Below are 14233 nucleotides of genomic sequence, written 5' to 3'. Positions count from 1 at the left end.
ACCCTGATCACTTGCCGTGGAGGGCAAAACTTTCCATACGCGCGCCAATCTTTACACCGAGATGTGCAGAGGTGATGTGCAGAGGTGCTTGATCATCTTACACAGCTTTCACGCATGCATGGACGGGCCAGCGCCTTTCAACTTGCTTGGCCATGACGACTGATGTATGAGCTTTTCAGAGTACACCTAGCCCTTACTTAATTATACTGTGGGGCCGTACTGCAGCTCAGATTAATATGCTTTCATCAGAAATCTGTCATGCACATGAGTTCATGACGTGAGAATCATGGCCGCGGATCTTTACAAAAAATAGTCCTAACTCCTAAGTACGAGGCACTAATCGACATTTGAAAACGAATAATTAAGCATTGTTCAGGCTGGCCTTTTGAAGTTTTCTTTGTTTCATGGCAGCGAAAATTCAATTCGGCTCTCGGATGCATATGCCCCCTCCACCCAAAAAACATATACTTTAATTGTCAAAAAAATCACATGTAAATCTTGACAATCTATGTAAGCTCTTAGCCAAAAAAACGTTATTCTTTGTAGTCAATGTAAAAAAAGAAAAAAAACATGTCTCACAAAAAGCTTTATTTTTAGCATCAAATTTTGTTTTTTTACAAAACCCAAACGGCAAGCCAATTTTTCATGCAAAGACTTTACGCGCACGTAGCATGTGAAGATGTAGATGTAAATTTTTCGTTAGAAAATTTTGACATTTCAAAATATATCAAAAATGTATTTTAAAATAAAGAGAGCATATGCACCCAAGAGCTAAAACATCAACCCCCCAATTAAACTAGGGGCTTTTCCCCGCATTCCATCTGTGTACTGAAATGGCACAATGCTATGGTGAGGAATTTCAGAAACCACTAACTATTCGTATAATACGCTGCACATAGGTCTAATTTCAGATCCAGCTACAGTAGACATGGCGACCAATGAAAACAAGCCGATGAAGATGTGGCATTGTCCATGTGTACTAATCAGGGGTAATATGAAACAATTTGGGTCAGCTGTTTAAAAGTTTTTGTCACTTTTTATGACGTTTGACCCAAAAAATGGTGAAACTTGCGAACTTATCAAAAATGAATGAAAAAAATCCAGTAATTGAAACACTATGAAATAACTGATCTAGGAATGTTTGGAACAATGAGACGAGGTGCTTGAAAGTTTTATCACTTCTGTGAGATTCGGCCAAAATTTGGTGAAATTTTGAAATTTTCTAGCCAGACAATGACCGGAGTGTGTATCCACCATGCCAAGCATCTTCTTCCCCATGATCAAATAGGAGCCAAGCATTTAGGGCTGTGCGTGCCGGGGGAGTAGACTTTTGTTTTGAGGTCGGATCTCTGTAACTAAACTCTCTTATCCAACGAAATATGGCGAAGCTTTTGCCTTGGTTAAAAAAAATGTGGGGTCTCATATAGCAATATGGCATCTCAGATGAATTATGTGCTTTAGTTGATCAGGAATCTGTCATGCACATGAGCTCATGACGTGTGAATCATGGCCGCATATCTTAACAAGAAACTGTCCTACGTACGTACGAGGCACAAATCGACATCTGAAATCGAAAACGAATAATTAAGCATTTAAGCATTGTTTGCGCTGGCTTTTTTTTGAAGTTTCTTCTCTTCCCTGGCAGCCAAACTTTGTTATAGAAAAATACACGGGGGCTTTTCCCCTGGTTCCATCCAATGCACTGAAATGGCACAATGGCATGGCAGACGATGGATCTGGTTTTACAGCTATTTCGATAGCTTTTAGAAATGGTTTTCCGACAGCATCAGGCAGGTTTGGCAGCCCATGCATGTGGACATTGTACCCATTTTCCATTTCTTTCTCGCGGCAATTAATACTGCTGGAGCGTCCTGGTTCCTGGAACCCTCCTTGGGCAAGCTACATTCTCACATGATCTGCATATACCTTCTCAAACAAGCCTAGCCAGGCTAGGGGAAAGTCGGTAGTAGACAATTGTACAATACGTATCCCTAAAAAAAACAATTGTACAATACATAGTGATGTAAGTCAGGTTAGAAAAAACGGTAGGCGTAAGCGAGACGGTTGGCATTCGACTGGTGCCTAGATGATGCTTAAGCGTTCTAGACGCATCCTAGGTGGAAACACTCCTTCCGGTCTGATAAGATTGACGCGAACATGTATACTAATTAGCCTACCTACGCCTAAAAGTTGTAGTAGTGCATACCATCAAGTGTGTATCTGGATTATTATATGTGAATACACATTAATCTAGAGCATGTAAATACGTAATTTTCTAATAACTACCTTTAGAATAATGCTGAAGTATGGCATAAATTTCTTATCGGGGAAGATAATTTCTTGGTTGCATTGTCTAGACTTCCTTATATGGCCTAGGTGAGATGTTTATCCATCACCTAGTGCCCAAACATGCTTAAGTGTTGCCTAGGCATCGCCTTGTCCAAGAGTGCGTAGGAGTAGTACATACTACTAGTACCAGAAACTATACATAGACCGAACTACATGTAGCTTTTTTTTGAAAAAAATCTAAAATACTTAGCATTTAAAGTTTTAGTAAAGCTCTTTTAATGTACCCTGAAATTAACAAGAACCGTCCATTTTCCTCCATCACTCCCAGTATATAGCATATGTGGTCCAGGCTTCCAGCTGGGCTGATGAGCGATCTAGGCAAAGGCATCTAGCCAGCCTTGGTCGTCGATCACTTGTACACTATTGTCAGAAATAAAAACGAAAAGACACTTACTGACACAAGTGACACCTCGATCTTCTCCTCCAAATGCATGCTAAGCTATAGATTAACCCCAACCCTTTCTCCACTGTTAGGGCCACGTAATCCCGTACGTACTTGCTGACTTTGCGTGCGCGAGTGTGACATTGTCCCTTTCCCGCAAATTAGCAACAGCGTTCACACGCCGCGTCCTATAAGTAACGTCTGACCTGCTTACGCACCAGTGTAGTGTGTGTCTGGCCGCGCGCAGGATCTAGAGAGAAAAATGGTCAAGAACCTGTCGAGCAGCAGCAGGTGCGACGCTCATGGCGGCGGCACGGCGAGCGGTGCGGCCGCGGCAGCGCTGTGCGGCGCCGGGAGCAGGCCGGCGGTGGCGGTGAGGCAGTACAAGGGGGTGCGGATGCGGAGCTGGGGGTCGTGGGTGTCGGAGATCAGAGCGCCGCACCAGAAGCGCCGGATCTGGCTCGGCTCCTACGCCACGCCGGAGGCCGCCGCGCGCGCCTACGACGCCGCGCTCCTCCGCCTCAAGGGCTCCGACGCCGTCCTCAACTTCCCATCGTCCTCCTCGACGTGGCAGCCTGCCGACTCGGTGGCCGATGACTCGTCCCCGAGGTCCATCCAGCGAGCGGCCGCCGCGGCAGCGGCGGCCTTCCAAGTCGAAGCCACTAGCACTATCGTCGCCGACGACAGCTGCTCTTCCAGTGCCGAAGCGACGACGCCGACCTCGGCGGCCTCCGTATCGACGCTGGGCAGCGCCGACGCCCAGGAGCACGCGACGTCTTCGATGTCCGCGGCGGCCAGCGCTGCGTCGCCGGAGGGTGATCAGGACGAGCTGTGGACGGAGCTGGACGCGTTCGCTTCCACCGAACTCATGGATCTCGTCGCCGCCGGTCACGCCACGCCCTTCTCGGCGCCTTGCTGGGAGGAGCCCGAGGAGGACGGCGAGATGATGAGATTGTGGAGCTTCTGCTAGGCCCCACGCCCCGGCGTCTTCCGAGCACTGATCAGCGCATCCGAATGCTTCCATTGATTCTTTTCACCATTATCCTCAACCTCAAGCGTTGCTTAGCTGCATCTGCATGCATGGATCATATCTAGGCTCTAGGTCTCCCTCCATGTCTGCTTCCATAGATTCTTTCGTTCCTTTGGCATTGGTATGGAAAATATTAGATTTTCTTGTTTATTTCGTGAGAATTTTATTAATACTATATATACTCCTACACTGTATTTTATTTGCTGATGAGTGAATCGAGTGAGACTGATAGCATTGCTGCATTGGATGCTTTTGGATTTGTTCCGTTTTGCTTCAGCTTATGTTCTTCAATATTACTACAATTATTTTATTCTGAAAGTGCTCGGAAGAACGCGCTTTGTGTCTCGTGCCTAGGGGATCCTTCGTGTTTAAGCACCCCCACACTCATGCAGGAGCTAGCTGTACCTGTACTGGTCTGTAACCATATGCAAACCTAGCTAGGGTTTTAGTATTGTAAAGCAAAGGTGATACCATCAAACTATGCTTTCGATCTAGCTAAGATTCCAATGCACCCGCTAGCTGTTTACCTTTCCCACTTTAATCCTACTATTATATCGGAAATCCACATTTAATCTTGAATGCATATGCTCCTGCCACCAAAAAAACACATTGTTAAATGTTAAAAAACAAATACTCCCTCCAATCCATATTAGTTTCCATTAATATAGATGTATCTAGACATATTTTAGTTCTAGTTACATCCATATTAATCACAAGTAATATGAATAGGAGGAAATAGAAATTTGCATATATATCTTGATATTCTATGTGCACACACCAATTTGCGCATACATCTTTAGATTCTATCTACGCACCACAAGTTTCGTGAAATACCGAGGTTCTTTATGTACAAAAAGATAAGAAAATGTCTCCTAAAGAGCTCTTTTTAAACAGTGAATGTTGTCTTTTTACATTGGACATAAAAAAACAATGTTTTTTCGTGAAATGACTTTCTGAGCATATAGAACATCGAGATGTACGGACATTTTTGTCGAAATTTCCTGACGTTTGAAGTGTGTTTAAAACTCATTTCAAAAATCAGGACCATATGCTCCTGGGTGCAAAAATGTCATGTCGAGTTATCACTTTAATTAGGTGGAAAAGCCCTTGAGCCAACAAAATTTCATGTTCATCCAGGAGGACTGGGTCAGATTGGAGTGTATCGTAACAAGCCCTTGAGGTTTTGTTGGCCGCCGATTCCGGTCTGTTCACACAATCTCGTTTCTAGCAGTGTGGCATGGCATGATCACTTGCGGTGTGGAAGGACAGTTCTTGCCTGGAAGGTCAAATGCTTTTTTAGTTCGTTGCAGGTGTTTGTCTACGACAACTCCATCAATACAGTCCTTTCCGGCTCGAATTTGTGTGCACATATTGTCGGACCAAGATATGGCCATCAATACAGTCCTTTTAAGCTAGGTATAAGACGTATAGATGCGAAGACAAAACTGTACATGATCTCGACGTCTAACAATCTAATTACTCTACCAGACTACCACCGGCCACCAGAATTTAGGATCAGGACTCCGCTGAACCCCCAACTGCTGGCCAGAATCCGGCGGCAAGAAAATACTACTAAAGCTATATTGATACACAGGTGCTTGATGTGCACTACAGTATACCTTCCAGTTTGTAAACAAATGTCGAGAAAATCCTAGCTTTTGCAAAAGTAGGATTCACTATTCAACTCCCCAATTGTAAAAACGAACCAGAATAGAAATAGTACGCGTTCATTCTAGGTTTTTAGATCCATGGAGAATGAGTTGACATTGCAGCAAATCTGGAACACAGACAAAACACATGCATGTTCTGGACAGCTCATATGATGAGGAACGCTGGATCAACATGCATATCTCTTCATTCCTCTATATTCAAATCAAGACTTGCCAAGCTAAGCTCAGGGGAAAACAAAAGTCAAGGCAAAATAATGCTGGAACCTTTTGCGGATCCAGACGTCTCCCATTGGTAGATCTCTTATGGCACATGGTAATAGACACAACTACATGCCTGATAAAGCCTAACCTTACTGCCCAGTGAAGCAACAGAACCTATGAAGACACTGGTTCTTCGTTCTTTAAAAGTCACTAAAGACGCATATAACACTACTCATAATTCATATAATTAGGAACAAGAACAGATAACTCAGTCCATCTAAAAAAAAAAAAATAAGATATGTACCTCATTCTGATTAATTTGTAACCGTGCTTGGTTCATACCCTAAACTGAATTGACCAAAATGCAGTCATTATTAGTTGGAAAGTCGGCATGCGAATGGGAATAGTTCCCTTGGAAAGAGGTCAGCGCCCCTGATGGTATGATATGGGTGATTCCCGGATTAAGAAACCACATGCAGGTACATCAGTTAGTGCATACAGCTTCCATGACAATTCCTTTGTTCACTGGCATGAATACTACCTGCACTTACAGAAATTCTAGTTACATGGTAACAGTTTACAAAAATGGCATTCACCACAAAATCAAACTGACAATAAAGTCGAGAGCCAAGGATCAATGAATAAAGATTTGGATCTAGCTTCAGCACAATGATTTTTTATCCTCCTAGTCACCGAATACCTGCGTTCTAGTTTCCAGCATGTACAACTGTGGCTTCAAGGCACGCAGCATATCTGCTCATGTCAAATATGAATTCTGTTTTGTAGCCGATTGTCGCCTCTTGGTATGAGAACAAACTGCAGAAGGCAACTGGCAGGTCATGCATGCTCTGGCTGATCTGATGATTCATCTTGCAGTGTTCGCTCACTTGGATCAACAGCAGCTCGAGTTGTACTGACATTGCCCACTTCTGACTCAGTAATTTCATTTTTAATCTCTTCCGAAGCCTTGTTGCTTTCTTCGCTGCTCTCACAACTATTTACGACATTCTTAACATTCTCAGGCTCCTCAGATATCTGAAGATCAGATGCAGTTTGGGTGCTCTGAACAAAAGGAGTTTCAGGGGTAATACCCATCCCCTGAGAAAGTGCCACATACCTAAGTACTAATTGCTTGTAAGAGTTTAAAAGGGTATCTACATCAGCAACCGTCAGATCACCAGCACGGGCAAATAGAAATGGGTAATCCTGAAATATTTTGCTCAAGTCGTCGTCCTTGAGAAGCTCCGTAGCTCCTTTCTTCTCTAAATCGGAGATAGATTGCACCCGCTCAACTGATTTACTGCTCACATCACTTTCCCTTCTCTTGTCCTGAACTGGACCTTGGACATGATCTTTCAAAGACAGGTTGACATCAGAACTCCCACTACCTTTCAGTGTTTGTGAGCTATGCTCCCGCACAACAAGATTGGTTTCACTATCCTGGTTTTCAGAGCCAGCTGATAATCCTAACAAGCGTTCCCTTGCCAAATCCATCTTCTTCTGGAAATCTCGTTCATCCATGGATAATGACTCCGCATCAATATTCCAGATGAAAGATTCGGCAGATAGGATGTTCGTGAAAAAATATTGAGCCTCTGAAACCAGTCGTGATTGGCTCCTATATCGTTGTATGTATAATAGATTTGAGTGTAACTGTGGAGGATTAGCCTGCATTAAGAAGAGAAGCTGCTTAATTTATGCAGGCAAACTACCTTTAATATAAATCCATGAGAGAATTATGTGGGTTCAGTTTATAAGCCCAACACAGAAGGTGTCATGCCACTGTAGTCTACATAAATAAATAGTCTACATAAATAAAGTAACACAGTCATGGCACAAGAGCATCACCAAGTGAAACCTTGTCAAGTTGACAGGCTGAACTGGAAGGGCAGAGATGTAAGAAGTACTTGTAGGTTACCCATTGGTTATGCATTATCCATATAAGAAGATAAATTAACTCCTTACAAGATACAGATAGTCAAATATACTAAGCTTGTTATTAGGACGAGAAATACAAGAGCTGCATTACAATAGACAGGTAGAATGTAGAACGCAATGGATAGCAACTACGAAGCTAGGCCACACAGCGCACTGACAGCTCTACAGAGGAAATGTCATGTCCGACGTATCCAACCACCAGGTACCATCACAACACTTTGCTGATACTTTCCCAACACATATCGACCTTGAGCAAGATCTACTGATAGGCAATGTAAAGTTGATATTTCTGTATCAAAAACACAATACTGCTAAGTGCTAACAATAGATACTTCATTTTTTAAGACAAGCTTCCAAGAAAGATCTCACCCCATCAACACCGTACTAGTACAGGCACTGAACCATACCTTTAAGGTAACATAGATGAGGACTGGAAGGAATTCGTCAGCTCCATGGGCGTCATCATTTGACATATGAGAAGCATTCATAAGTAAGTTATTGATGACTTTACAACAGTTCAGGATGCAAGCAAGCTTATCCCTTGGAGCCTTATACATGTTTATCTTCTGCAGCTCTTTCTGTGCAAGCTGAAAGAACGAACATCAGAGAAAAACATCTATATCAGTATATCACCATATGAAAAGAATATGCATGCTACTGGAAAGCTGGCATTAGGTCAAAAGTGGCTTCACCATTCTGTGTTTGGCACCGTTAATCTTTTGTGGTTTGTTTACAACATAACATAAAAAATTATGTTTGTTTTAAAATTGACAGTGGTTTTAATACTCCTTCAAGAGGGTGATAGGAAGTGGCAAGAGTGGCATAATGTGAAAAGGCAAGGTTAAATAAGTGTGAAAATAAAGCGTCAGTATTACAGTAGTTTACAAACACACATAACATAGATAGGTCAGCAGGTTTAATGTCAGACTTATGTATTAAAATGCTATCATAGCTCATTTAAGCAAGAAAGTTTTCATCTGGACAACCTGCTACCAAAGAGTGAAGTAGCACGTCCACTGACATACGAAATTTTGAGACAAGAGAAAATTAGTTTCCTACCAGCCATGATGTTTCATTCTGATATTCTGGTTTTATATCCAAGTTTTCAGGATGTATAAACTGCTGTAGCAAAGACATCTTCTCAAAAAGTTCTTCATCACTCCTCACATCTTCCGGGACCGAAGCAAATACCCGATTATACAGCTTCGTCATAATATACTTCTCAAGGCCCTATAAGCACAAGAGTAAACCATTATAAGTATTGTTATATGCTCGAAAGAATAAAAAGTCTGGAACATATAATGCATGATTGGCAGATAACAGGATGACAGAAATACTAGTAGCTACAGTTATAGCATAAAGTAACAACAAATAATTAATCTTGAAATACACAAAGATTTACGACAGCGAGTCATAACACAGCAAGTCTTGATCAAATGATACTTGCACGTGACTAGTGTAAGTTTCACACCTCCAACAAAGTTTTGACATCAAACATTGTTTTATTATGACAATTCCATATAAATTGTAAATCTTAAGCAAAGATGATTGTTTACCATCTAATGTTTTGATATGCGAGAAAGTTATTGGGTTCTGTACCATGAAAAAAAACAAAATAGAACCAATTATAGTGAAAACATGGTTGCTCGGTGCTTATCCTGTCCAAGAATAACCATTCCACACCCAAATCAAGATATCATTATGCAAAAATAATAAAATATCAGTTATAATGGTTGAAATCTTGTCAAAATATACAAGTAATCACGAAGGATCACAAATTGCTTGTCAAACATTCAAAATTCAAGTTGGTGTGCGATTAGGATCTTGATTTATGGTTTCGATAACTTAGTTGAGAGCTACCCAACTTGAAAATGCTTCAGGAGTTGTGCATCAAGTGCCATAGTAGTGTCATATATCAGTGTTTGATTGAGATGATTTGACAAACCTATGCATTCCTGTGGAGCTTAAAATGCATGCATCAAGCAATCAACAGACCGCAAATGTAATAACATGATAAATGATGCCTGAATCTTTGACAAGGACATTTGATACTGTCACAAGAAACAAGGCAAGGAGACAGCAAAAACAAGAAAAAAATGTGATTGTTTTTCTAGTTTACCCTACTGTCAAATAAACTCAGCCCATTTATCAAAGAACAAAAGTCACATAGACCAACCATGTTAGAAACTACAGTTTGCAGGGTCCAATACTTGGGAATCAGATTTCAAGAAGTACTTACATCGCCATCACTCAAAAACCAAAATGAGAGAGCATGTAGTCGTTTTTTACATGGACTTAAGAAAAATTGCAATCAACGTGAAGATAGAGCTTTTCTCTAGACACGTAGTTCTATTAACAGGAGCACAGAATAAGTAAATTACCTCACCGGCACTCTCTAGTTCTTCTTGAGAACTGCCAGCCCAGGGAGTGTGGGATCTGAAAGCACCTTCCATATTTTGAAGGAACTCTTGGACAGCTGCACTATCTTTTTCTGGATCAGGAGCTCTGTTTGAGAACGTCATGATAAAGCTGTATACATAAAACATGACTACATTAATGTCATATGTTTAAGTAAAAACCTACATACATGGTAAGAATTAACTAGGCACTGGTACTGAATCAAGTTGGGGCCTTGGGGGTGGTGAGGGACCCACAGTATGTATCTGTGTGTAGAAGAACCCCATGATCCCACAAGTTTACAAAGCAATTCAATACTTGCGGCTTTTAGCCTTGTTGGCTACATATAATTTATCGATATTTTGACTAAGATATCCTGGATTCAACATTGATTGCTGATGCGACAGGGAAAAGCTGCTGCGCCCCCCCCCCCCCCCGCGTCGCCCTCCTCTGGCGACCAGGGGGGAACCCTAGCCGCCGCCGCCTCTAGTTCCCTCCCCCCTCTCTCCCCTGCCTCGCCGCCGCCGGAGGGGAGCCGGCGAAGCCGCGCGCTCCCCGGGGAAGGTGGCGGCGGGGCGGTTCTTCCCTCCCGCGTCCCTGGTGAGAGGGAGCTCGCTCGGGCGCGGAGATGGCGGCGGGCGCGACGACGGTCGGCGGCGCGCGGCGGCGATGGGCGACGGGCGCGGCTGTCTGCGGACGGCGCGCGGCGGCCGTGCGAGGTCGTGGCGCCGCTGTTGGCGGCGGCGGGCGGTGCGGGCCTTCCGGGCCCGATCCGGGCTGCGCGGGGCGGCGCGGCGGGCTGTGCCGCGGAGGGCCTCTCCGCGGCGCGGGGGCGGCCGGTGGTGCTGCCCAGTCCGGGGCAGGTGTGGCGGTTTGCCGGGGCGGCGTCCTGGCGGCGGCGGCGGCCGTGACGAGGAGCTCCGAGTTGTCGCCTGGTTTCGGTGGGTTGCCGGGCGACGGCCCCGGGCTGCGGCGGCGTGGTGTTGGGCTCGTGCGGCGGCCGAGACGGCCGCGTCGGCGGTGGAGCCTGCCGGAGGCCATGGCGGCCGTGTCTTTGCTTCTGGAGGCTGCGGCGATGGGCCGGTTTGGCTGTGCGGTGGTGGCTGGTGGTGCGGGGAGTTCATGCCTGCTGGCTTCGGCGTTCGTCCTCGAGCCCCGTGTTGGTGTTGGTCGGCGTCCCCTCTATGTGGCGTTCCGGCGGCGCCCACGGCGATCTTCGGCGGTACTCTGTTGGCTTCGGGATGTGTTGCTCTCGGCGCGTCGGCGGCTACAGGTTGGCCTGGGGGTTGCTCTGCGGTTGCTTGTGGTGGTTTGTGCCGGTCCTTTTTGGCGGGCGCGAGGTCTTGAAACTCTTCGCTGGGCGAAAGCTCTGTCTTGGCGGTCGGCCAGGACCGACGACGGTGACGCCTGTGGGCGCCGCATACTTCTTGAAGGCGTCGTCGAAGCGGGTGTTTTCTTGTTCTCCGCTCGGGTTCTCCGGGGGAAACCCTAGATCCCTCGCAGGATCGGGCGTGGGCGGCGCTGTTGCGTCGCTTTGCCTCTTGGAGCCTCGCTTTGGATGTCCACCGGACAAAGGGACTCGTGGTGCGTTTTGGTGGTTTTTTCGGCGGAGGCGGGTTCGTCTTCGGCCAGGCGGGGCGCGGCCTCGGGGCCGGCGTGGTAGTGGGAGCGGTGGCTCCGGTCTTTCGCCTCCGCCTGTTGCATTGAGGTGTGGTGTCGACCTGGCTGGTCGTCGACCCGTGTGGAGCGCAGCCTCGGGGCTGGCGTGTGGTGTCGTGTTGTAACGGTTTTTCGGCCAGTTTTCCTCATAAACGGGCCAACTCTTTTCTCCTATATCAATGAAAGGCAAAGCTTTTGCCTCGTTTCAAAAAAAAAAAAACATTGATTGCTGATGCTATTTGTGGGAAGTGTTATGGGTAAAACCCAATCCTTCGCCTACGTCCAGATAAGCCCGGGTGACTTATCTTCAAACCCAGAATAATAAGCACAGTAAGTTTCATGCAACTGCAGACAAAGTAGTTATTTCACTCAAACCTAGTGGTTATCTGTCTAAAATCAAGTACACACCTAGGCAGGGGCACACAGTCAGTTCGCTCTAGAAGTTGAAAAGATTTGTCAAATTGCCTGATACCAGTAAATGCCATTAAACCCCAGCTCGAAATTACACAAACGACGGTTAGCAAATGGATGAAGACACGAGCAGCAGTCCTAGGTTAAGCTCTCCAGAGACCCTAGCACAGCAGTAGAATCCCCTTCGGTGTGCGCTCAAGGCGTACCAGATTCCCACTAATAAAGGACAGTAAAATGACTCATCCCACACTGATTCAACCTCGGCGCCTCGCGCAGGGACCGGCGGATTTGAATAAACCCATCACCCCGGATCTCTACAGCACACGAACTGAATCGCCTGGAAAGGAAATTGAGGGAAACGGGGGCGGAGGGGAGGTGAGGGGAGAGGAGCTGACCCCTTGATGGCCTTGACGAACTCGGAGGCGGAGGGCTGGCGCATGCGCTCGAGGAAGTCGTGCCAGGCCAGCGGCGCCGTGGAGGACCCGAAGGCGTCGGCTCCGCCCTCCATCGTCGCCGGATCGGGGAGGGGCCGGGGAGTCGGCGGTTCGGATCAGCGGAATATTTTGGTTCTGTACTGGAGATTGGGGGGTGAGGGGAAGTCAAGGCTCGCCGCGGATGCCACTGGCGACGCGGCGATTTTCAGATTTCTTTTCTGTTTGGGTGTCCGGACTCGCCGAGGAGGTGCCTCACCGGCGTGTCCCGGCAAGCAAAGATGGCCTGCCTTGCCTCGTTGCTCTGCAATCTGCACGTGTGCATCGACTGGCCGGTGAAGGGCCGCTTGGTGGGATAATTAACAAGGGGGGGTCTACTCTTCTCTCTTCGTTCCTACATACTCCTATAGTCCTATACTTGAAATCCTATCTTTGTAAGTAAAAATGTTAAGTTTAATCACATCAATAAAAAAATATAAATCTAGAAAAACATTAGTGCAATACATCTTTCACAATGAGATTAGTCTGATGTTGATATAGTTTGGAAGAGAGAGAAGTGCAGTTTATGTCAAAATATCACATTGATACCGAGATAACGGATAAAGATTGTTTTATATGGAAATTCACGAGAATATATGGTGATCCCCCGTAAGATGGAAAAGAAAATACTCGGAGAACTCTAAAACACCAAAACAATAAACCATGGATATGTGTGGGTGAGATCCTCTGTGCATGGGAGAAAGAAGGGGGACTGCCACGTCTACATGTCCCCATGGATCCTTTTAAAGAAGCATTGGAATATTATGAGTTAGGTGACCTTGGATTTGTGGGTGATGCATTCAGCGTGGCAGTAGCTTGATTTATTTTTCTCTTGTTCTATCATTTGATTTAGTACCATATAAGATGCCTAATATGATTATGACCATATCTGTAATTTTTATGTGATGGATAATTATTATATGAGTTGATATTTGAGATTGAAATCCAATTATGTGTAAGATGTATGAGTAGATGCATATTATGTACCCCGTTCTTAAGTTCCTGTTTTGATCCAACTTGTACAAGAGAACATATGTGGTGGAACGTGTGTATTAGTTGGAGTAACATGGTGGTAGTGATTGAATACTGACAATAAATTTGAGATCTACTATGGTTTTTACCTATCTTTGTTACCTCACTAGGGATTAAGTGAATTCATGTGATATATTTATCTAGTGAGAGCTATGGCAATCTTCTTTGATCAATATAGCATATTTATAATTCAAAGATCATGTCAAAGTACCTAAGGCTATGCTCTCTTGATTCTTAAGTCTAGATTGCTTGGAGTTTTCCTTTCTAGAGGAGTATAAGAAAAATATGTTGCATCATACACACAATGAAGTTTTCTCAATATTATATTGCTTGTGAAATGTTTTATGTCCATTACAACCATATGAGAGAGTAGACAAGTGAACCCATGAACCCCGGTCCAATTTTATTCATAAGAAACAATTTTCCAACACCATTGCTATCATTTATATTTTTTACATTAATTAAATCCGAAAATACAAAAAAAAAACTTTTACTACTAGCAAACACAAACCAAAACCCACAAAACCTTCTTATTATTGTTTTTACCTTGCTTTCCTAGTTATAGATTATTTACGTTACTTTATTTACAAGTTATTTATGTTTTACTAATATGAAATCTTGTGTTTGATAACCATACGGTGCAATTGGGGACACAAGGCAATTACTTTGTTTTGTAGGTTGCTTGAAGAGGAGG

General features: G+C 44.6%; 2 protein-coding genes across 2 annotated transcripts; one reads left to right on the top strand and one right to left on the bottom strand.

The window, feature by feature from the left end:
• The first annotated feature begins 2968 nt into the window (after positions 1 to 2968).
• On the top strand, positions 2969 to 4003 carry LOC127296111 (uncharacterized). Its single transcript, XM_051326139.2, has one exon. The coding sequence runs from the start codon at positions 2994 to 2996 to the stop codon at positions 3699 to 3701; it is 708 nt and encodes a 235-aa protein (XP_051182099.1). The 5' UTR covers positions 2969 to 2993; the 3' UTR covers positions 3702 to 4003.
• Positions 4004 to 6039: 2036 nt separating this feature from the next.
• LOC127296110 (vacuolar protein sorting-associated protein 9A) lies at positions 6040 to 12785 on the bottom strand. Its single transcript, XM_051326137.2, has 5 exons — positions 12433 to 12785; positions 9952 to 10099; positions 8630 to 8800; positions 7978 to 8157; positions 6040 to 7300 (listed from the first exon to the last, which is right to left on the bottom strand). Exons 1-5 carry the CDS (start codon positions 12543 to 12545, stop codon positions 6470 to 6472), a joined length of 1443 nt encoding a protein of 480 aa, XP_051182097.1. The 5' UTR covers positions 12546 to 12785; the 3' UTR covers positions 6040 to 6469.
• Between the last annotated feature and the right edge of the window lie 1448 nt (positions 12786 to 14233).

Source organism: Lolium perenne, chromosome 4 (genome assembly GCF_019359855.2).
Source record: "Lolium perenne isolate Kyuss_39 chromosome 4, Kyuss_2.0, whole genome shotgun sequence".
NCBI classification, from domain to species: Eukaryota; Viridiplantae; Streptophyta; class Magnoliopsida; order Poales; family Poaceae; genus Lolium; species Lolium perenne.
This window is presented reverse-complemented; position numbering and strand designations above follow the sequence as displayed.

Bases quoted from the DNA above. Each gene is read 5' to 3' on its own strand.
- LOC127296111 (XM_051326139.2), top strand. From the start codon at position 2,994: ATGGTCAAGAACCTGTCGAGCAGCAGCAGGTGCGACGCTCATGGCGGC.
- LOC127296110 (XM_051326137.2), bottom strand. From the start codon at position 12,545: ATGGAGGGCGGAGCCGACGCCTTCGGGTCCTCCACGGCGCCGCTGGCC. The intron at 10,100-12,432 runs GTCAGCTCCTCT...TTATGTATACAG, and splicing joins TTCGTCAAGGCCATCAAGGG to CTTTATCATGACGTTCTCAA. The intron at 7,301-7,977 runs GTATGGTTCAGT...TTCTTAATGCAG, and splicing joins TCATCTATGTTACCTTAAAG to GCTAATCCTCCACAGTTACA.